The sequence below is a fragment of the Monodon monoceros genome, unplaced genomic scaffold (assembly GCF_005190385.1).
Source record: "Monodon monoceros isolate NGI ecotype Baffin Bay Population unplaced genomic scaffold, NGI_Narwhal_1 Super_Scaffold_19, whole genome shotgun sequence".
Classification (NCBI taxonomy): Eukaryota; Metazoa; Chordata; class Mammalia; order Artiodactyla; family Monodontidae; genus Monodon; species Monodon monoceros.
Window position 1 is genome coordinate 28471723 of NW_021703775.1, and position 22327 is coordinate 28494049.

The following is a 22327-nucleotide window of genomic DNA, read 5'->3' on the forward strand; positions in this document are numbered from 1 at the left end:
CACACACACACACACACACACACACACACACACACACACACACACACCCTTTCAACAGGCCCGCTTTACTCACTGACACCACTTGCTTTTAAGCTCAGTAAATATACGTACACCACCCCAATATCTAGACTCTCCAGTAAGACAAGGGTCCAAGAGCAGTGCTCCTCTCCAGAGAAAAAGTGATAATTATCTACTAAGCAGGAGATGCTACAAGGACTGTAGACTTGAGTGGGCCCAGAATCAAACTGAAAATACCTACCCATATCAGAGCTCACTATCCACCAACTATTTCAAAAATCTTTTGTCAGTATTTTCTCAAACTGAATTATTTCAGTCAAAAAGACATGGCTGGGGTTTCCCTGGTGGCACAGTGGTTGAGAGTCCGCCTGCCGATGCAGGGGACGCGGGTTAGTGCCCTGGTCCAGGAAGATCCCACATGCTACGGAGCGGCTGAGCCCGTGAGCCATGGCCGCTGAGCCTGCGCGTCCGGAGCACACGCAACGGGAGAAGCCACATCAGTGAGAGGCCCACGTACCGCAAAAAAAAAAAAAAAAAAAAAAGACATGGTTTCTCAACCAACTGTGACAGTCAAAAAGACGTAACTTCTAAACTAAGGTCAGCTCCTCCTCTGTCTGAAACCCAATTTAGAAAAAACATAATTTCACATTTTCTTGTTGTCTTTTTCAGGCTATAGTTTTAAAGACTCTGAGATGGGGAACATACTGTCAGATATTACTTAGCAAGAAAAAATTTGCAGTTGGTAATTTATATTTATTGGTTACATATTTATAATGTCAAATACATGCACACTTACAAGGCAGCAAGATATATCACAGAAACAAGAGAGGTAGTTTGTACTACCTAAGTCCATGTTCACAAATCCCTATCATTTGTCATCCAGTAGCGAAGAATTCATTAGTTAGGTCCATTGTGTTGTTCTATTAAAAGGTATCTGTTCATTTAAAATGGCAATCAATCTCTGTGAATTCTAATAATCATTAAATGATTTTTCCTCTAACTTTTACTTTTATCACAGTAATCCATACTTTCACCAACTTATACTTGAATAACTACGGAACCTCGAATTAGGTGCCCTATCCTATCTCTTCTCATTTCTATTCATCTTGTACACGTCAGTCAGATCTATCTCCCTGAAATACATTTTTAATGTGTTACTTCACATATCAAGAACCTTAATTAGCTTCCTAATGCCTCTCACCTCAAGTCTAAACTCCTTAGGCTAGCTTTTCAAGGCCCCTCAAACTTACTGTTGTTGCTCCTATCTGAAATGTCACCCCTCCTCCCCTGGGTATATCTAAGCCTACTCATCATTCAAGACCCATCTTCAACCTACTCCATGAAGTTTTCCCTCCCAGACCACTCTAATCCAGACAGACTTAGCGCAGTAGTCACTCAATTAGTCTTCTTTAACTAGAACACAGAAGTCTTCTGATGTCAGAAAGTATATTATACTTTCTAATTACATACTGCTAAATACACAAGTGTCAGTAAATTGATAATGCTAGCCTGAACTGATATAAGTCTGCAATCAAGATAGAAATATTAAACATCTCTCCCCCTACAGCATATCTAAACAAGTTAATTATGAACCATTTGTTACCCTCCAATTTTTAAAAAATTCTTTAGGTGTATACTTTTTCTCCTCAGTGAGACTGTAGAAACTGCTTAGGAACAACATGTAAACTTTATATAGTTCTTTATTTCCATCCCAGCACCTAATATAGCCATGTACAAAACAAGTAATCAGTAAATAGTTACTGAATAAATGTATACCTTTTCTATTCACCAGATAAAAAATTAAAACATTTAAGATATTTTTCTTGGGTTTATCATGACTAACTGAAAGTTCAAAATAAATGGAATACAGGGGACCTAACACTCAGTTCAGTACTTAGGCCAGGACTACTTACAGATTTTAACTAAGTGCTATGAATTATTCTGAGATTTTCCAAGACTTTGCTATTGCTATCCCCTGTGATAGGGCAAGGCAATTATTATTTTATTAGAACTCAGCAAATATGGCTAAAATGAGGTAGAATGCTGATTTCCTTTGCTGGCATTAACCTTTATGACAAAAGCATCAGTTTTAGGTATCAGATTCTTGTTGGCTGAAACCTGGTGAGTGGGTAATAGAAAGACAATAAAAGGGCAGCACTGGAAGGAGAAAAAACAAGAGAATTAACACCAAAAGACTTCTAGGCCTATTCAAAGTATACAACCAATGCTATGGCCTTGAATCAAAGGCCAATCATGGGCCTTTTTCCCATGGGAAGTACATTCCTTCCTGACCACTTGTATTGAATAATATACATCTTCAAATCACATTAGTAAATAGAAGAAACAGTGGTTTCCAAACATATGTAAGTAAATAAAACATACCTGGAAATTTCTACTCAAATCCACCAATGATTACTATCAAACAGTATAGTCTACATTACTCTTCGGCACCTCTGTAAAACACTTCATTCTAACTATACTAACCATGAAGACACCTAAGGCTTCTTTGTTTTTTAAAGACTCTTCTCTCTAAAGTTCTATCATTCTATAATCTATGCTCTGAGCCCACAGCTGGTCCGAATAATTCATCCTGAACTTTGCTATGGATTAAGTTATTTTAGGAAGCTCCTTCTCATGAAATGCTAAAAATCCTATTTCAGACAGAATCAGAAAACATTTAAATCAACATTAATTGTCTTTAGCTCAAGACCGAAAGATACATGCAAGGCTACAATAGACTGTCTCTTAAAAGTGTGCAGTACAAATGTTTTATTCCAAGTTTTTATTTTTATACTAACAGATTCTCTTATTTAGATAAAGGTAACTCATGTGACATTGTCTTCTAAGTACGGTTTACGTCATATCAATTTTATGTTGCATTTTCTGGGATAACTTCTCAGAAGCTCAAAATAAATGGACCCATGTGGTGTGCCCAGTCACAGGAATACAGAAAGCCTAACACCCAATTCAGTACTTAGGCCAGGCTACTTAAGATTACAACTAAGTGTTGATGTTGCAATCAAAATTTCTGCCTTTTCCTTAATGACTAGTTAACACCAGCATACATGAGAATTTAGAGGAAACTTGGGCGCTGAGTATCATGATACAGTGATCTTTAAAAACACTCACCTTCAAATGACTACATTCTACGTTACACAGAGAACACAAATGTGGAAATATTCTTGGAGACGCTGCATAATAATCATTCATCATAGAAGGAGTTGGAAGTCTCTTCATCTTCTGGGCATCAGCATGTGAAAACTTTGGTAGCCATGATGCTTTCACAATCCCAAAGGGAGACTGAATGGGGATGTCAGCCTCTGACTGGTAATTCTTTTTACTTCCTCCCGATCCATGTACATTAGATGAATTAATGACAGGTTCACGTGGGATCCGATCTTGTTGGCTTACAGCTGAAATTAATTCCGATGAAAACGGTTGCTGGTTCATAGGAGGAATCAGAGACTGACTCATTGTCTGGTTAACTGGCTGGCTAATGGATTGGCTGACAGATTTTACAGGTTCAAGGACTGACTGTCCTCCTGAAATGTGTAAGCCTGACATCTTGCTTCCACTCTCAACTGGGAAAAAGGACTGATTATTGGAGGACTCACTGGGGAAGTCCATCTGTCGAAACACATCTTCAACAGGAAACATAGAATTACATATCACATTTGGAGCGGGAACAGATCCAGAAATGCTTGGCTGTGACCGAAATTCGTTCTTGACCTCATCAGTTGGAATTTCAGGATCGTAAATACGTACTTCAAGTGGATCTTCTGTGTAGCCATATTTGCTTGCATGCCCATAATCAATCACATTACTCGAAACTGCCTCACTACCAAGTGTTTCTTTATTTCTGCTCTGAGAAGGTAAATTAGGTAATCGGCGCCCCATTTTTCGCATTCTTATATCCCTCAAAATTAATGGCATGTTTTCAGGAGTTAGTTGTTCATCAGGATAGCGACTGAGCTCTTCTAAGTCTTCATTAGATAATCCAAAACTTGCTAAGATACTTGAGGCACTCTCTTTTGTATAGCGGCTCTGTACTTTAGGACTCTGCTCTGTAACCTGCGTTACAGAACTCTGTTTCACTCCCACTGATGCAGACATATGAGGCTCATCATCCCACCGGCTACCATGAGGCTTCCCCTTCTTTTGTTGTGCTTCATGAAAATCCAATTTTTCTTTGGTCAATCTTGGATCAGTTCGGTGCTGAGTTACCTGAACATTCATTCTCTGTGGTCCCATGTTCTGGTAAGATTCATGGCCAGCAAATCTGTGTGGTATCCCACGGGCTCTCCCTGCTGGGTAAAATCTTGGAAGACCCATAGATCCAGGCCTCATAAATGGTCCTGGAGGCCTCATCCCAGAAGGGTTAGGTGCTCGTGGCCTCTGAAGTGGAAAGTTTCCTCGAGGATTAAACCTGGGTCTCGACATGGCTATTTTCAAGAAAGCCTGATTTAATAAAGTATAAGGTGGTGTTGAACTATGTGAGGCAACGGCATTCAGCTGCTGAAGCGCCAACTGAGTCTTAATCTGAGCAAAGTGCAAAGGAGATGGGCCCAACAGAAGTGGGTTTGCAATGCCCAGGTTCAAGGAATTCACAAGTGGTGCGAAATTTTCCAAGAATAACACAAAGCTGAAAGTTAAAACACAAATATTAGATCATTTTAACTCAAACTACTTCATGAAGTGGGTTCTACAGCCAGTGTAAAACATTTTGAAACAAAGCCATGAAACCATTCTGCATTTCATACACTTTTAGGGTGTTTACGAGGATATTAAACTTTCCCCAAAACTTTCTCTTCTTTTCTTTCCCGAATCCAGAACACAAACCCCAAACCTCAAGCCAGAGTTCATACACTGTGTTGCACTGGGTGCTGTCCTAGGTGCTGAGCGGTAATTACAACTCCTTTTAAAACTTCTTAGAAGTGTCCAAATCCTGCATGCCATTGGGGGATGGGGTGAGAATATACATTCAGTTGCTGTGGTCAGTAAGTTCTCAGAAGTTGTTTGTTTATCATCATAGATCTTTTTCCCCCTTCTTTTTGATTTTAGTGGAAAGGAATGAGTACAGAATCATTCAATTTATTAAACATTTTTTGTCTAATGTGACAGTCATTATGGAGTTTTCAAGCCAAATAAAACATGATTCCTGCCAAAGTGCAAGCAATCTAACAAGAAAAACAAAATAGAGTTTTTCATTATTACAACAATGCTAAAAAGCATCATAAAAGGATTTATTTCTGGAAGGGGTCATGAATGCTTGAGTTGAGTTTTATGAGTATCTTCTAGAGTTTTGAGGGAACTGAGATAAGAGAGGTATCAAGGTAACAAGGTCTTACTAAACATGTGTTTATCAAATTTTTTTAAATGTAGAATAGCCTAGGTTAAAGCTTCTGAACAAAACACTGTAGTAAGATGAAACAGCTTGCTGGGATGATTTAAAAATTTTAAACTAATTAAACTTATTAACTGCGTGTTTCTGACAAAGCTATAAAATTCTGGACCAAGACAAAATATAGTTTCAGTTAAGACACGTGATTCTTCATTAACCCCAGGACTATTTAATAAAATTATCTATGAAGACAGAAAAAAAAAATTGCCAAGAACCTCTCTCCCTTATGCCAACTTTTAGCTACTGTTTTTACTGACTTTGGAACTTTCTCCCAAAACCATCCATTTTCAACCCTCTGTTCTCTACACCAATTACTTTAGTCAATGAGGCTCAAAAACATTTTATTCTCCATTTCTAACTAAACATAAAATTCTACGTATTCCTGTCAATGTCTCTAATATATACTTTCCTTTTCCCTTTCACCACCACCACCACCCTACTGCAAGCTCTCATCACTCTATATACCACAGCTGGCCTCCACCCCAATTCATTCTGTCGTTACTGATTAATATCCCTAAAACACTCTTTATTATCACTCCTCTACATAAAAATCTTCACCACTTTACTGCTTCTCGTAAGATAGTGTCCAAACTTGTCAACCTGGCATTTAGTATATAACCTAATCCCCATCTACCTTTCACACTTTCCTAGCCTATACTTAATGAAAAATTTCTGCTACAGCCAAATTGGTCTATTTGCAATCTCCTGACCACTTTCAACACATTCCATACTTTATTCATACCTCACTACCTAGAATACTCCTAGGTCTCTGAATCAAATTCAATCTTCAAGATTGTTTCCAAGTCCCACCCCACAAGAATCTCTTTGATCATCTCCTATGGCACACATTAAGCTATTAATCTAATAAATGCAGTAATACATGCAATGTTCAAATTCATTTCTAAGCTAGTAATGTATCTCTATATGTCAGATGAGAAGGGTTTGAATTCTACCGGATTCACCATCTACTATTAAGATTTTGGGCAAGCTACTTAATCTCCAGAGCATCAGTTCCCTCATCTGTAAAAAAGGAAAGTATTTTCCTCTACAGATTACTGTTAAGGACTAAGATGAAATACAAATATGTACAGCGTCTAACAAATGAGTTGCCCACTAAATGTCAGTTTCACTCTCCCTCCCCTCATTCCACTGAGCAGGGGTCTTTCAGGCAGACAAATCTCACTCCTAAGCATCAATATCTTTTAATCTCTGCCTCTGCAAAGCAGAGGGTAGCTAAATTTAGGGGGGCGAAAAGGGTAAGAGATGAGTAAAAGCAGAAATCATAAAAATAATTTCTATCTCTATTCACATACAACCTCTTTCTATCTTAACAGATTCAGAAGAATTAGAGTTAAATCTCTTGAACACAAAACCTATCCTGGAAGAACTACAATATAATAGATGCTCTGTAAGCCCAAAAGTAAAAGCAATCCAAAAAGTCAGCTGTGCTTTATAAAAGTGTTTTGAAGCAATTAATTCCTGCTAATGTCAGTGTCTTAAAAAAAAAAAAACAACTCAAAATGCAAAAAGATCAGAAAAAGGCAAGCTTCCCAGCTACACAATAGTATGCTCCAGTCTAAAGTTAACACTTTTTCCTTGGCTGTTATAAACTGAAAATCTACAGTTATCCACATAGATTTGTTGATGCACTGGCATTTAAAGAATCAAATGTTGACTCAAGTATCTAGCAAGTGAAATGATGAATTTGGGATTTTCATTAAAATAATCTAGAAAACAAAGGGTGCATGTTGGCAGGAGTGAGGGGTGGGGTTTGGTGAGTGAGAAGTTAGATGAAGCACAACTGGCAAAGATATTTGTTGTGGAAGCTGAGTGACGGGTCCAAAAGGATTTATCACCTTTCCTCTCTACTTTTTTACGTGTCTGAACATTACCAAAATAAAAATTCAAGTGCTAAATATTAAGTATGACATTTTTAACAAAACAAAAAAGGAGGGTGGGAGAGTATAAAACCAACGTAACTTCATACTTCTCAATCTAATCTAATATTATCACACCAAAGTCTAACAAAAGCCAAAATCAGCTGATTTGCTATGATTAACAGGCAATGTATAAATAACATGCAGATTTAAGTCTAAAATCTCATTTTAGTTCATTTTCTCCTACATCATTCCTTCCCACCTGACTCAACTGACTTATTAGTTATTAAACAGTTTCATATTTCACTCTTTCTCTGTGTGGAAAAAAAACTATTCGTGAGATGAAAAAAGTAAAATGAAGCAAAACAAGCAAAGGACTCTTGATATGAAACCCCTGATTAAGAATTAGGTTATGCCACACCAAAGAAAATAAACCCTCAGTCTTTTGAGAATGAAACTGATATAACCTAAAAACAATGTGATAAGAAACAAGAACCAGGAAGACAAGGGTAAATTTGGCATTAACACCTGGAAAACAACTGAACAAATAAAGACAACAATTATAAAGCCTTGTTCACTTAACTCTAGGAGTTCTGGCCATAAAGAGGTTCATTCACCTAATGGAATTTACAGAGAGCCAACACATCAAATCATAAAACTAACTTGGAAAAATCTGAGTTGAGATCTGAGTTCTTAATTATTAACTCCACTGAACACAACTGCAATTAAATACTACTTACCCTTTAAAATAAATTTTTACTCCTGATGATATAACAGATGTTTTTTAAAGAAAACAATAAAAAGTAGTAAATGAAATGCTTACCAGTAAAACCATTACCAACACTGAACTAATATTCTGATGTAATTTCTTCTAGTTTTGTGTATGTGCATACATAGATGGATGGGAAGGGGAAGAGGGTACACCAAACTTTATCGTATGAACTACGCTATTTGCTATTTTCAATCAACATTTTATTTCCCTAAATTTAATGGTTTTCAAAAACAGGATATTTAATGGTCACAAAACATTCTCAACTCCTGAAGGATTATTATTTTGATAAGTAGCAGTTAAAAACTCTTTTCTATGTCCTATCAAGAACTAAAATATGCCACTCTGAAAAGAAATGATATATTCAATAAAATGTCAACCATACAAATTCTTTTAGAAGCATCTAGTAGAAACTGAGTTCTTGAGGCAGACATGAAGAAATGGCTTAACAGATTTTTTTAAAATCGCCATGATATCCCATGAGATATTTCTGTGATGTCCACTACCTATTTTGATACAGTCTTTCAGATGGAAGGGAATCCTTAATTTTCTTTACAGATATTCATAAAGAAATCTGAAATCTAAAAATATAAAAGCATCATCAAAAATTAGTCAGCCAGATCATAATGGCTCCATTAGATTCATAATGAAAAGACTTTCAAACCCCATACTTGAACTTTATAGCACTTCACTGTTTAAAAAGCAATTTGATATCCGTTATCTCATCTGAGCCTTGCAACAACCCAGTGAGCAAGTGAATCCAAGTTTACAGGTTAAGTAAAGCCTTAGAACTAAGTGGCAAGGTCACAAACAGAACCTGTGACTCCTCTCGGTGTTCTTTCCATGCTGTATTCTAGATATATAAAATTTAAATTTTATAGCTTTGTTTTTTCTAATTATTAAAAAAGGCAATACATGTTCATTAACACCCTCCCCCAAAAGAAAGATCATCCTCTTGACAAGCAGAAAAGAATTAAGTCTTCTATAATCTTACCATGAAGGGAAAACTACAATTAACATTATTTTCTAGGTACATACCCACATACTTCATTTGATACCCTGTGTTAGAGCAACTGTTTGTCTCAAAATATATAAAATTTACTTTCACACCTAAGAATGCAAGTATTACACTGGCCGGTTAATACAAGAGTACATGTCATTCCGTGCTTTTCTCAGTTTGACTGGTACTCAATCTTCTAATCTCCTCTAGTATATAGGTAGATCCACTCAGCCAACTCTTTTCTACCTTTAGTTTTGTCCCCTCATGTCTCACAAAAGGTACACAAGTCATAATTCTGAAGGTGCCACGAGTACCATGCTGGATGTTAAAAATGCCAAAACGTGGTACACCTCAATGAAACCGTCAAAGAAACAGAAAGAAAAAAAATAAGCAGAATACTAGCAACATTGTTTTTATCATGAAGGGCATCATCAAACTTCACTGCTACCTGGAAGGATTGGTAACCATCATGATTTCAGATCTGAAAGAAAACGGAAGATCAACTTGCTAATAATGCACAATACCAGGAACAGATCACCATTAACAACCTTATACAGCAATGATTTAACAGTTATTATTTCCAGGAAGACAACTGTTTTGATAAGCAGGATATGTGAGTATAACCAGATGCTTTTTTCTTTTTCAGGAGTATGTATACTGCACACATAAATGGGTCTCTACAGACAACACTGTATTCCCACAGTAAATGATGCCCCCGAGATGTTCACTGGTGGTCCTGCTTATTACTTTGCCACCCTCAACAAATAGAACACATTAGTCCAAGAGAAACCACTAGATCCAACTTGGAATAAAGAAACCTTTTCTGAGATTTTTTTTTAAACTAGAAATGAGAAAAATGGTGAATACTGATAAAACTCTGTTGTCAAAATGCTGTTGACGGCATACTCACTGCCTTAGTGAGAAAGCACGAAAACTGAAAAAAGGAAAGCCAGTAAAATAGGTAAGCAGGACCAAGAGGTAAATATAGTACTGAAGACTACCAGTTCCAACTGTTCTTGAAGTCAGACTGCATTCCTACCCTTCCTGCCATTTGGTTGTTCACTTCTTTCATGAAGTGCATGAGCCAGAAAATGTTCCCATCTGCCTAAAACGGGTTTCCAAAATCTTCAATTAAGTGTACCAAAATTATCTGGCCAAATGACTTAAAATGCCAAATGCCTTAAAGTCTTTACAAAGTACAAAAGAGCATATATAATGTTACTTTATATAAAAAATGGAAATGAGAAAACACATGTATCTGCTTATGGTTACAAAAAGAAATAGGTAGGATAACACAGAAAACAGGACTGAAAAGAAATAAATGGGAACCATATTTCATGGAGTATGTCTTACTATATAATTTTGACTTTCAGAAGCATGTCAACAAACTAAAGTTTTAAAAAAATTAAATCAAGGATGGGAAGAAGGAAAAAAGCTAAAACTGAAAGCAAACTAATTCATTTTTCAAATGAATACCATAACTCACTGAAGGGGAAAAAGAAAACTAAACTAAACTAAAAACAAGTAATTTATGAACCCACTATTTGATTTATACGCTCTCAGTTTTGGTGGAGCTAGGAGAAAACTGAGAACTACAAACAAATTCTTACTCTTTTTAGTAGTTTGTTTTGTCTTTTGCTTTTTTTTTGCAGTGGTATGGATGAAACAATTCTTAAATTACTTTAGCTATATCATGGGACTGAGCATATAAGTAAATGTTTTGATAGTGCTGGGGACCAGGGTTCTCACTGTGGAAAACAAGATATATACATGGAATAAGATAAAGCAAGAAAGGACTGGGCAGTAACCACTGAGAAAGCCAGGAGTCCTTAACACCATACCAATCAATCACTGTAAATGTGGAGAAAATGCTAAGTTGGAAAATCATTTTATAACCATCACAGTAATGTAAAGATTGGTTCAGGCAAGAATCATCCGTGCATGTTAAATCCTGAGTGAAATTCTGATGAGGAACAGGACATTTCCATGGTCTTAAAATATCTCTCCACAGATCAATTAGTTCAAGGGAGAAAAAACCTCAGACATTTTGACCAAACATCATATTATCCATGAGGGGCAGATGGACTTCCTGCACCTCCAGATCTGATACCATGGGGGAACAAAGCAATTTGATTTTTCTCTCCAGGGATGCATAATCTGAATCTATTCAAGAGGAAACATCAAAAAAATCCAAAATGAAAAATGTTCTATTAAAAAAAAAAAAGCAAATAGTATTCTTCGAAAATGGCAATTTCACAAAAAGATTAAAAGACTATAGAAACATTCCAAAGCAAGGAAGACTAAAGAAACACGACAACTAAATGCAATTACCTAATCCTAGACTGATCCTGTAACTGGAGGGGAGAAAAAACTGCTATAAGAAACATTATTGGGCCAACTGACAAAATCAGAATATGGTAAAAAATATTATCAATATTAAATTTACTGAGATTGATAACGGCACTATGACTACAAAAGAAAACATCCTGTTCTTAGGAAATAAACTATTACGCTCATTAATAAACTAATAAAGGGTAAAGGAACATAATACATGAAACTTACTCTCAAGATAGTTCAGGAAAAAAATAAGGGTGCATGCAAGCACGCAAAACGATAAAGGGAAGGGAAATACGGAATTCCCCTGTAAGCCAGCAGTTTAATTCATTCAAATAGTAAATGGCCCAATACCAGGCTATCTAACACCTTAGTACTAGGTCAAAAAGGGACTATAAGCAAGTATGGCAACAGGCAGAAAGCTGGCAATGATAAAGAGCATCAGTCCTAAGCACATTTTTGGATTTGGCTATTCTTCTTCTGCAACATGTTCACTCCCTAACTATTGACTGTTAGCCCATTATGCAATCCATAATTATCTCATTTTTGGGGAAATTTCCACTTATCTGAAGATATCCACCCTGCTACAAGGGGTGCCAGCAAGTGACTTCATGCAAAATTGGGTAACTCCCATAAGTAAAATTTAACGCTAACATAGCATAGCATTTTTTAAGAACTCAGACCCTGGGCTCAGTGCTTTAATTCTGATCCTGTTGCTTGCTAAAAATGTGAGCCTCAGCAAGCTGATTAACCCAAGACTCAGTATAACAGCACAGAATGTTGATGTGAAGAATGATTAAAATTATACCCCGTGACATGCAACAGATGCTCAAAAAATGTTAAGACAGTAAACAAAATGCTTTACCTAAGAAGCAGGTAGTTGTTTGTTCCTTTTATTAAGACATGGGTAATTTCTGAAAATTTCAATATGGTAATAGAAATAGTAATTAAATTAATACATGTATACATAGACACATGTGTGGTGTATAAGAAACAATTAGGGAGATTTGAATACTGACTGAATCTCTGATATTAAGGAACTATTATTACTTTAGGTGTGATATGCATGTTTTTTCCTAAATATTTTGGAGAAAAATTCTAAACTATAAATTGATGAATGATGTTATGGGATTTGCTTAAAAATAACAGGATGGAGGGTAGAGACAAGACTGACCATTAGCTTGTAATTGTTGAAGCTGGGTGATAGGTGAATCATTATAAAATACTCTCTGCTTTTGTGTATCTTTAAAATTTTCCCTAATAAAAAAAAATTTTTTTGAAAGAAGTGATGAAATTCAAAAGAATAGAAAAGTTGGCAACATTCACTCATTAGCAAGAACAACAGGGAAATCAGTTGCAAGATTAATAAAATGAAGACTGTGGAAGTAAGGCAAGAAAAAAGTATGAAAACTTAAGAATGACTGTAACAATAAATGTATATATATAATAATATATATATTTAATAACTAATATTATTAATAATAATATATAAATAACTTTTGTTATTTAAGGGGCTCAAAAGAGTAGAAAAATAATCCAAAATGTACGTACCCCAAGGTAAGCACTTAAGAAAACATCAAAATATATGCACCTTAAAACCCCTTCTCCTATACTCCCTGAACATTTCTCTTTTCAATACAAAGCCCGTTACTCTTGATCCTCACTGATCATAAGAGCTGTGTTTTATTTCTGTACCTCACCTTTTCCCTACCATTATTTCTTCCATTCCATTATTCTCTTATTTTCCATATACCTATCTTCCTTCCATTTTCATTTCAATCACAAATTTCAGACTACAGTAAATAAAGTTGAAGCAATGAAAGAGTAAGTAAAGTTGGATACAAAGAAGGCTTATTGGCTTTAGCCACAAGTATAATTACTTTCAGTTTGGAGGATCTCTAAAACCACATTTCAACATTCAGTAGCTTGTTTCCTTGCACAACAGCCCAAAATATATTACTGGGTACCCATACTGGAAGCACTGTTTCTCAGTATATAAAGCATTTTATTAATTATTTGGACAGATATTTTCCAAACCTTGACCAGTATACATTAAGTCACAGTAGAAAGAGCACGATTTGCACTCCCAAGGGCCTGTGTTCTTATCCAGACTCTGGCAACCACCACCTGAGTTCATTCACTCAACGTGGGAGCATCTAATACATACCAGGCACTGGGACAGATACAAAGATGAACATAATAATCATATGAATAAATGGATACAATATTATTTTGATAGGTTTATATCAATAGATGAACAAAATATTTTAATGAAAGATTATATGATCTTTCAGCTCCAAAATTCTATCAATTTAACCTAAATTCCTTTAAGCCTCTTCTTTTTAATTAAGAGGTAGTATCCACAGGTTGCAATTTTCTATTAAAAGATGCTGCCTAGGCACTTAAAAATTTGCAACAATAGTAACAGCTAACATTTATTAAGTACCTACTATGTGCCAAAGGATAGGGGCTTTTTATACCTCTTCTAACTTAATCCTCACAATAATCCCAAGCAGGAAGTAGTGGTATCACCATTTTACAGATACGGAAACAAAAGTTCAGAAAGACTAAAATAACTTACCCCAAATCTCACTCATACAGTTAAGAGGAAAACAGGGATTCGAAGCCAGATCTTCTGATTCCAAAGCCTATATTCTCTTTCCACTAAACTATTTGTGTCTCATTTTCTTTCACTACACAAAAAAAATTTCCAGAGATCACCTTCCTAAGAGCACCCAAGAGAAAAATTTTAAGACAGCCATGAAGTACAAAGTGATCACTGATTGTAAGAAGTATTTTTTTAAACCTGAGTATATACTGTATACGCCCTCCATAACAAAATACAAGAGATTACAAAACTAAAATACAACCACTACTCAAGGTAATAAATGTGTGACATGAAAACTAGTTAATAAAAACGAACGAGATTCTGTGGTTTCTTCCAACTGTTTTATCTTTACCCTCACTTGGTTCCAACACAATCAAGAGGGCCCAGCATTATTTCTGTGTATTAACATGTTAATTTCACATGATTATTTAAGTGTATATTACCGAGTATGAGAATATAGTGTATATGAAATGCTGTCAAATGGAAAAAGAATGCAACATAAGCCCACTAAGTCTAGAATACCTAATCATCAACAATATTTAAAGCTATGTTGAAATAATGTCAATTATGTGTTCATTATTCTGTATAAACTTCATTAAACTCACTTTTTTTGTAAATTGTTTTTCAGATTATCAATTTTAATTGCAAATCTGAGCCAGCAAACATCCTTGAAAAATGAGTTAACCCTTTATAACAAATAAAGAAAAAAAAAATTTTGTGCACAATTCCAAAGCTGGTTAGAAAAAGAATCTGAATCAACAGAAGTCGCCGGATCCTGCTAACAAATTTTTCTTCAGAACTCCTCCAGATTAAAATATTATTTTCCCCCCAAATTTTGCCTCAGAGCAAATTTTAAAATTAAGAGAAAATAGCTTGAGGAAGCCTTCGTTGTCTACTTCAACTAAAGACCTTGTAATAATATGTCTCCCTTATTCACAGTTATCCCAAATAACAAAAGATCTGTTTCAGATGTCCTCCAGGATTCTTGTATGTGGTACACATTCTCCCCCCACCTTGAACAGAACGGGGCCCAAGCTAGGAATCACGCAAAACTAAATCACTAACGATCCGCATTCTGGATTCCTCTGAGTAATTTGGAATTAAGTATCAGAGCAGTTCACGAGCCCTCGGTATCCCGCACAGAGGTGACACTCTCTTTGCTTTCAGGCCCGCACAAGGCAGGGAGAGAAAACCCCGACGAGCAAAAGCCGCTGGATCGTAGGTTCCCTCTTCACCCCAACTCCCCCTTCCCCAGCCCCAAACACAAACACGCTCTTCTCTCCACGCTTCTTGCACAATATTGCTCGCCAAAGGGCTCAGCTCGAGCTCCACCGCCTCTCTTCCAGGCCCGACGGGAATGGTTACTCCCTCCGCGATGCTCCCTCACCACCGCTTCCTCCGGCTGTCAGGCCTGGTGCGCTCTCGGCCAGGCCCTCCGCGGATGGGGAAGGGGCCGCCACGGCCTTGCCAAAGGGCTGTTTTCGTTCCTCCGCCCAGTGCAAACGGCGTCAGGCGGCTCTTCCTGAAGTAGGGTCCTAGCACGGGCCCCGACCCGGCCCTCCGGGGGCAGTGCGGTGAAACGACGCGGTGGCGAGGCAGCCGAGCTCCCTTCCCATCCCGGGGGTCCCCCAACCTCCTCCCGCCCCCGCCGTCAACCCGCCGCCATTTTGTGCGCAGCCGCTGCGACACAGATACAATAGTCGGCCCGGATTGCAAAGGAAAGGCTCAGGACCCCCACGCTACGGACTCCCGCCTTCCAGCCCCCTGCTCCCCACAAGGCAGCCGTCCTACCTATGCCTACCCGACTAACAGCCGGATCCCATTTGCGCCCCACACAGTTTAGACTCAGCCTCCAGTCTCGACGCCGAAGAAGCTACCGCCTCCAAAGAGCCGCACGCATGCGCGCCAGTCGAGCCTTTGCGAGCCCTCAGCTGCTCGCGGCGCCTGCGTACCGCCGGCACCGCGCTCGCCCGGAGGCACGAGAAAGGGGCAGGAGGAACTCGGTTCCGGGAGGGGGCGCTCTCTCGTGTGGCGTTCCAGGCCTCCCCGGCAAAACTCGGGCACCGGTATCGGTGCCTCTGCCTGTTATGTGCCTGTCCTCTATTGTCCTGTTCAAATCATGCGCATATGTGAGACCTGCATTATCTCACCTCCATGAAGTCTTCCCTGATCATTTTTGCCTTCAATAATACATTAAAATACATGGTATTCATCTGGCATTGGATATCGTAATGCTTTGTATGATTAAGATTTCACCTGCCTTTATCCTTTAAACATAGATATAGAAATACTTAATATTTCAATATCAAATCAATAGATATAAATTTGCAATGATGCGAAGTATATCATAGCCACTGAAAACGTCAAGAAATTTGAATTCAATTAAAGCTAATTGAGCTAAAAGCTTAACACCTGGAAAATCCTTTGAGTCGTTTCATAATAAAAATACCTACCTAATGTGGTAGATATTTTGTACCTTTATTTTACCGATTAAAAACCTTGAGTTGAGAGACTTTGAGTAACTCAAAGTACCTCTACTACACCAACAAAAAAATTCAATCATTGGACAAAATCTGGTAGAATTCACAAGTCCTGCCCCTTGGATACCATGCAATTCACATCACCTGCGAGCGACTGCTAGTTGTGATGCAACACAAGTAGATGCATTTCTTTTATTCACATTAAGCATAGAAAAGGCTGAAAGAAAAGTCTTTTATAAAATAATCTTACCGGATTTTCTTTTCAAACTTAAAGTCCTGATAGAGGCAACAAGCCAAAAACAACAAGGAAAAAGCCAAGAAGCTCTCCCCAAACTCCAAATAACCAATGTTAAAGTGTGATAATTTCCTTCCATATATTTCTTTATATTCATACAAACATACCCAAACGTGTTAATTGCATGTAATGGGAAATGTTCTTCATTCTTTTTTTTCCAAAGATTTACACATTGGCCTGCTATTTACTTTCCTGATTACTGACATCTCTCCAAGTAAATCATATAAATCCTCTTTTTTTAATAGTTGCATAAGACTCACAGTATGACTCTATCATCAATTATTCAACCTGTTGAACACTAAAGTTGTTTTCAGTCTTTTTGATCCTTACAAACATTGTTTTATACAAACAGCCTTACCAACTAATATTTTTATTTCCAAAGGCAAGTGAGACAGCTAGATTAAAGGACATGGATAGATAGATATTTAATTTTACTAGATATTGACAGAATACTTTCCAAAAAGCTTATACAAATTCCCACTGTCACTAAATATGTAAAAGAATGACCATTTCTCCACAACCTTACTTCTTTTTCTAAACTGACGTAGTTTAAAAATCAATGGACCGGTCTGCTTTCTAAGTTTGGTAGAATTCATCTTTGAAATATCTCTTCTGGTGCTTTCTCTAGGGGCTGTTCTTGAACAACTTTCTCTAGATTTTTTTTTTTTTTTTTTTTTTGCGGTACGTGGGCCTCTCACTGTTGTGGCCTCTCCCGTTGCGGAGCACAGGCTCCGGACGCGCAGGCTCAGTGGCTATGGCTCACGGGCCCAGCCGCTCCGCCGCATGTTGGATCTTCCCGGACCGGGGCACGAACCCGTGTCCCCTGCATCGGCAGGAGGACTCTCAACCACTGCGCCACCAGGGAAGCCCTCTCTAGATATTTTATGATATATAATTTGATTACAATTTTTCTCTCTCCTCCACAATCATTCGTATAATTTACATTCTCCCAGAAAAGCATCCATTTCACCTAGGTTTTCTAATTCATTTCCCTAGAGTTGCACAAACTAATTCATTTCCTTTATGCTGCCCCCTTACAAGGCTTTATTTCTATAGCACATATCACCTTCTAACATACCATATAGTTTATCTCTTATTCTTTCTTATCTAGCTCCCTCCACTAGAACATGAGCTCTATGTTGGGGATATTTGTCTGTTTTCTTCACCGCTTTATCTCTAATACCTAGTACGATACCTGGCACACAGTAGAAAATCAGTGTATATTTGATGAAAGGGTGAATGACCCTGATGGGTAAAAAAAAAAACCTTTAATATTCTTTGCTGGTATTTCTAATGAGCTGATTGTCTCTTTTTTTATCAGGAGATGGTGCTTGTATATAAGGAATATAACCCTTTGTCAAATATGTTGCAATTGGTTTCTCCACATTGATATTTTGTTTCTGAGTGTCTTTTGCCATTATAAAATTTAAATGCAATCAAACTTGTCATCTATTCCTTTACGACTTCTAAATGGTGTGGGTTTTTGTTTTGTTTCTGGTCTAAGAAGGCTCATCTCACCCCCTCCAGAAGCATATACACCCGGAAATTATACAAAAATTCTTCTGAAATTTCTATATTTTTGCTTATAATTTTATAACTTTATTTTTTACAGTTAGGTATTCAATTAATTTAAGATGTATTCTTTTTGTGACATGAAGTAGCAACCTAACTTTGTTTTCTTCCAAATGTATTAGATCCATCATGAAGCTTCCAGATATTAAGTAAACAAACCACCATTTTCCCCCTTCACTGAAATGCTCCTTCCCCTTAAAAAACAACCACAAATTATTAAATTCCTATATATAAAAATGGATTTATGGACTCTCTAGTCTATCCTACCAATATATTTGTCTACCTATGGGCCAGTACCATTTGTTCATTCATTAACTGATCCAACAAATATTACTCGAGGGCCTACTCTATGCCAGAAACCCTTCTGGGTACCAAAGGGTCAGTGGCAAAACAGACAGCAATGCTAACTCCTGCCCTCATGACACCTACAGCCTTGATTGGGGTGACAGACAATAAACAAGTAAGTATGTAGTATGTCAGATGGTGTTAAGTGCTATGGATAAAAACAAGCATAGGGATCAGGACATAGGGAACCAGGAGGTGACAGAAGCTATAATTTAAATAGGATGTTCAAGGAGGACTTCCGGGAAGATGGCAGAAGAGTAAGACGCGGAGATCACCTTCCTCCCCACAGGTAGACCAGAAATACACCTACACGTGGAACAGCTCCTACAGAACACCTACTGAACGCTGGCAGAAGACCTCAGACCTCCCAAAAGGCAAGAAACCCCCCATGTACCTGGGTAGGGGAAAAGAAAAAAGAATAAACAGAGACAAAAGGATAGGGACGGGACCTGCACCAGTGGGAGGGAGCTGTGAAGGACAAAAGGTTTCCACACACTAGGAAGCCCCTTCGCGGGCGGAGACTGCGGGTGGCGGAGGGGGAAAGCTTCGGCGCCCCGGAGGAGAGCACAGCAACAGGGGTGCGGAGGGCAAAGCGGAGAGATTCCCGCACAGAGGACCGCTGCCGACCAGTACTCACCAGGCCGAGAGGCTTGTCTGCTCCCCCACCGGTGCGGGCGGGGCTGGGAGCTGAGGCTTGGGCTTCGGTCGGAGCGCAGGGAGAGGGGCTGCGGTTGGCGGCGTGAACATAGCCTGCAGTGGGTTAGTGCACCGCGGCTAGCCGGGAGGGAGTCTGGGGAACAGTCTGGACCTGCCGAAGAGGTAAGAGACTTCTTCCCTCTTTGTTTCCTGGTGTGCGAGTAGAGGGGATTAAGAGCGCTGCTTAAAGGAGCTCCAGAGAAGGGCGTGAGCCGCGGCTAACATGGCGGCATGAGACGCTAAGGCTGCTGCTGCCGCCACCAAGAAGCCTGTGTGCGAGCACAGGTCACTATCCACACCCCCCTTCCGGGGAGCCTGTGCAGCCCTCCACTGCCAGGGTCCCAGGATCCAGGGACAACTCCCCCTGGAGAACGCACGGGGCACCTCAGGCTGGTGCAACGTCATGCTGGCTTCTGCCGCCGCAGGCTCGCCCCGCACTCCGTGCCCCTCCCTACCCCTGGCCTGAGTGAGCCAGAGCCCCCGAATCAGCGGCTCCTTTAACCCCGTCCTGTCTGAGCGAAGAACAGACGCCATCCTGCGACCTACACGCAAAGGCGGGGCCGAATCCAAAGCTGAGGCCCCGGGAGCTGTGAGAACAAAGAAGAGAAAGGGAAATCTCTCCCAGCAGCCTCAGGAGCAGCGGATTAAAGCTCCACAATCAACTTGATGTACCCTGCATCTGTGGAATACATGAATAGACAACCAATCATCCCAAATTAAGGAGGTGGACTTTGAGAGCAAGATTTATGATTTTTTCCCCTTTTCCTCTTTTTGTGTGTATGTGTATGCTTCTGTGTGAGATTTTGTCTGTATAGCTTTGCTTCCACCATTTGTCCGAGGGTTCTATCCGTCCGTTTTTTTTCTCTTAATAATTTTTTTTAATTTTAATAACTTTATTATATTTTATCTTACTTTATTTTATTTTACTTTACAACCTAACCTTGCACCTAAAGCAATTAGAGAAAGAAGAACAAAAAACCCCCAAAGTTAGCAGAAGGAAAGAAATCATAAAAATCAGATCAGAAATAAATGAAAAAGAAATGAAGGAAACGATAGCAAAGATCAATAAAACTAAAAGCTGGTTCTTTGAGAAGATAAACAAAATTGATAAAACATTAGCCAGACGCATTAAGAAAAAAAGGGAGAAGACTCAAATCAATAGAATTAGAAATGAAAAAGGAGAAGTAACAACTAACACTGCAGAAATACAAAAGATCATGAGAGATTACTATAAGCAACTTTATGCCAATAAAGTTATCCAATAAATGGACAACCTGGAAGAAATGGACAAATTCTTAGAAAGGCACAACCTGCCAAGACTGAATCAGGAAAAAATAGAAAATATGAACAGGGCTTCCCTGGTGGCGCAGTGGTTGAGGGTCCGCCTGCTGATGCAGGGGACACGGGTTTGTGCCCTGGTCCGGGAAGATCCCACATGCTGCGGAGCGGCTGGGCCCGTGAGCCATGGCCGCTGAGCCTGCGCATCCGGAGCCTGTGCTCCACAATGGGAGAGCACAAAAGTTAGAGGCCCGCGTACTGCAAAAAAAAAAAAGAAGAAAGAAAGAAAATATGAACACAGCAATCACAAGAACTGAAATTGAAACTGTGATTAAAAATCTTCCAACAAACAAAAGCCCAGGACCAGATGGCTTCACAGGCGAATTCTATCAAACATTTAGAGAAGAGCTAACACCTATCCTTCTCAAACTCTTCCAAAATATAGCAGAGGGAGGAACACTCCCAAACTCATTCTACGAGGCCACCAGTACCCTGATACCAAAACCAGACAAGGATGTCACAAAGAAAGAAAACTACAGGCCAATACCACTGATGAACATAGATGCAAAAATCCTCAACAAAATACTAGCAAACAGAATCCAACAGCACATTAAACGGATCATACGCCATGATCAAGTGGGGTTTATTCCAAGAATGCAAGGATTCTTCAATATCCACAAATCAATCAACGTGATACACCATATTAACAAATTGAAGGAGAAAAACCATATGATCATCTCAATAGATGCAGAGAAAGCTTTCGACAAATTTCAACACCCATTTATGATAAAAACCCTGCAGAAAGTAGGCATAGAGGGAACTTTCCTGAACATAATAAAGGCCATATATGACAAACCCACAGCCAACATCGTCCTCAATGGTGAAAAACTGAAAGCATTTCCACTAAGATCAGGAACAAGACAAGGTTGCCCACTCTCACCACTCTTATTCAACATAGTTTTGGAAGTTTTAGCCACAGCAATCAGAGAAGAAAAGGAAATAAAAGGAATCCAAATCGGAGAAGAAGAAGTAAAGCTGTCACTGTTTGCAGATGACATGATACTATACATAGAGAATACTAAAGATGCTACCAGAAAACTACTAGAGCTAATCAATGAATTTCGTAAAGTAGCAGGATACAAAATTAATGCACAGAAATCTCTGGCATTCCTATACACTAATGATGAAAAATCTGAAAGTGAAATCAAGAAAACACTCTCATTTACCACTGCAACAAAAAGAATAAAATATCTAGGAATAAACCTACCTAGGGAGACAAAAGACCTGTATGCAGAAAATTATAAGACACTGATGCAAGAAATTAAATATGATACAAGTAGATGGAGAGATATACCATGTCCTTGGATTGGAAGAATCAACATTGTGAAAATGACTCTACTACCCAAAGCAATCTACAGATTCAATGCAATCCCTATCAAACTACCACTGGCAGTTTTCACAGAACTAGAACAAAAAATTTCACCATTTGTATGGAAACACAAAAGACCCCGAATAGCCAAAGCAATCTTGAGAACGAAAAATGGAGCCAGAGGAATCAGGCTCCCTGACTTCAGACTATACTACAAAGCTACAGTAATCAAGACAGTATGGTACTGGCACAAAAACAGAAAGATAGATCAATGGAACAGGATAG

At 38.6% G+C, this 22327-nt stretch overlaps 1 protein-coding gene across 10 annotated transcripts in view; it reads right to left on the reverse strand.

The window, feature by feature from the left end:
- Positions 1 to 15909, reverse strand: part of ZNF638 (zinc finger protein 638) — an 83768-nt gene extending 67859 nt beyond the window's left edge. For 3 of the 10 annotated variants that reach the window (XM_029231645.1, XM_029231648.1, XM_029231646.1), the window contains exon 1: positions 3148 to 4458. In XM_029231645.1, coding sequence (XP_029087478.1) covers positions 3148 to 4458 — 1311 coding nt within the window. Of the gene's footprint in view, positions 1 to 3147; positions 4661 to 15798 lie in introns of those variants that run through there. The other 7 variants (XM_029231643.1, XM_029231641.1, XM_029231644.1 and 4 more) reach the window with 5 other exon arrangements.
- Positions 15910 to 22327: the final 6418 nt, after the last annotated feature.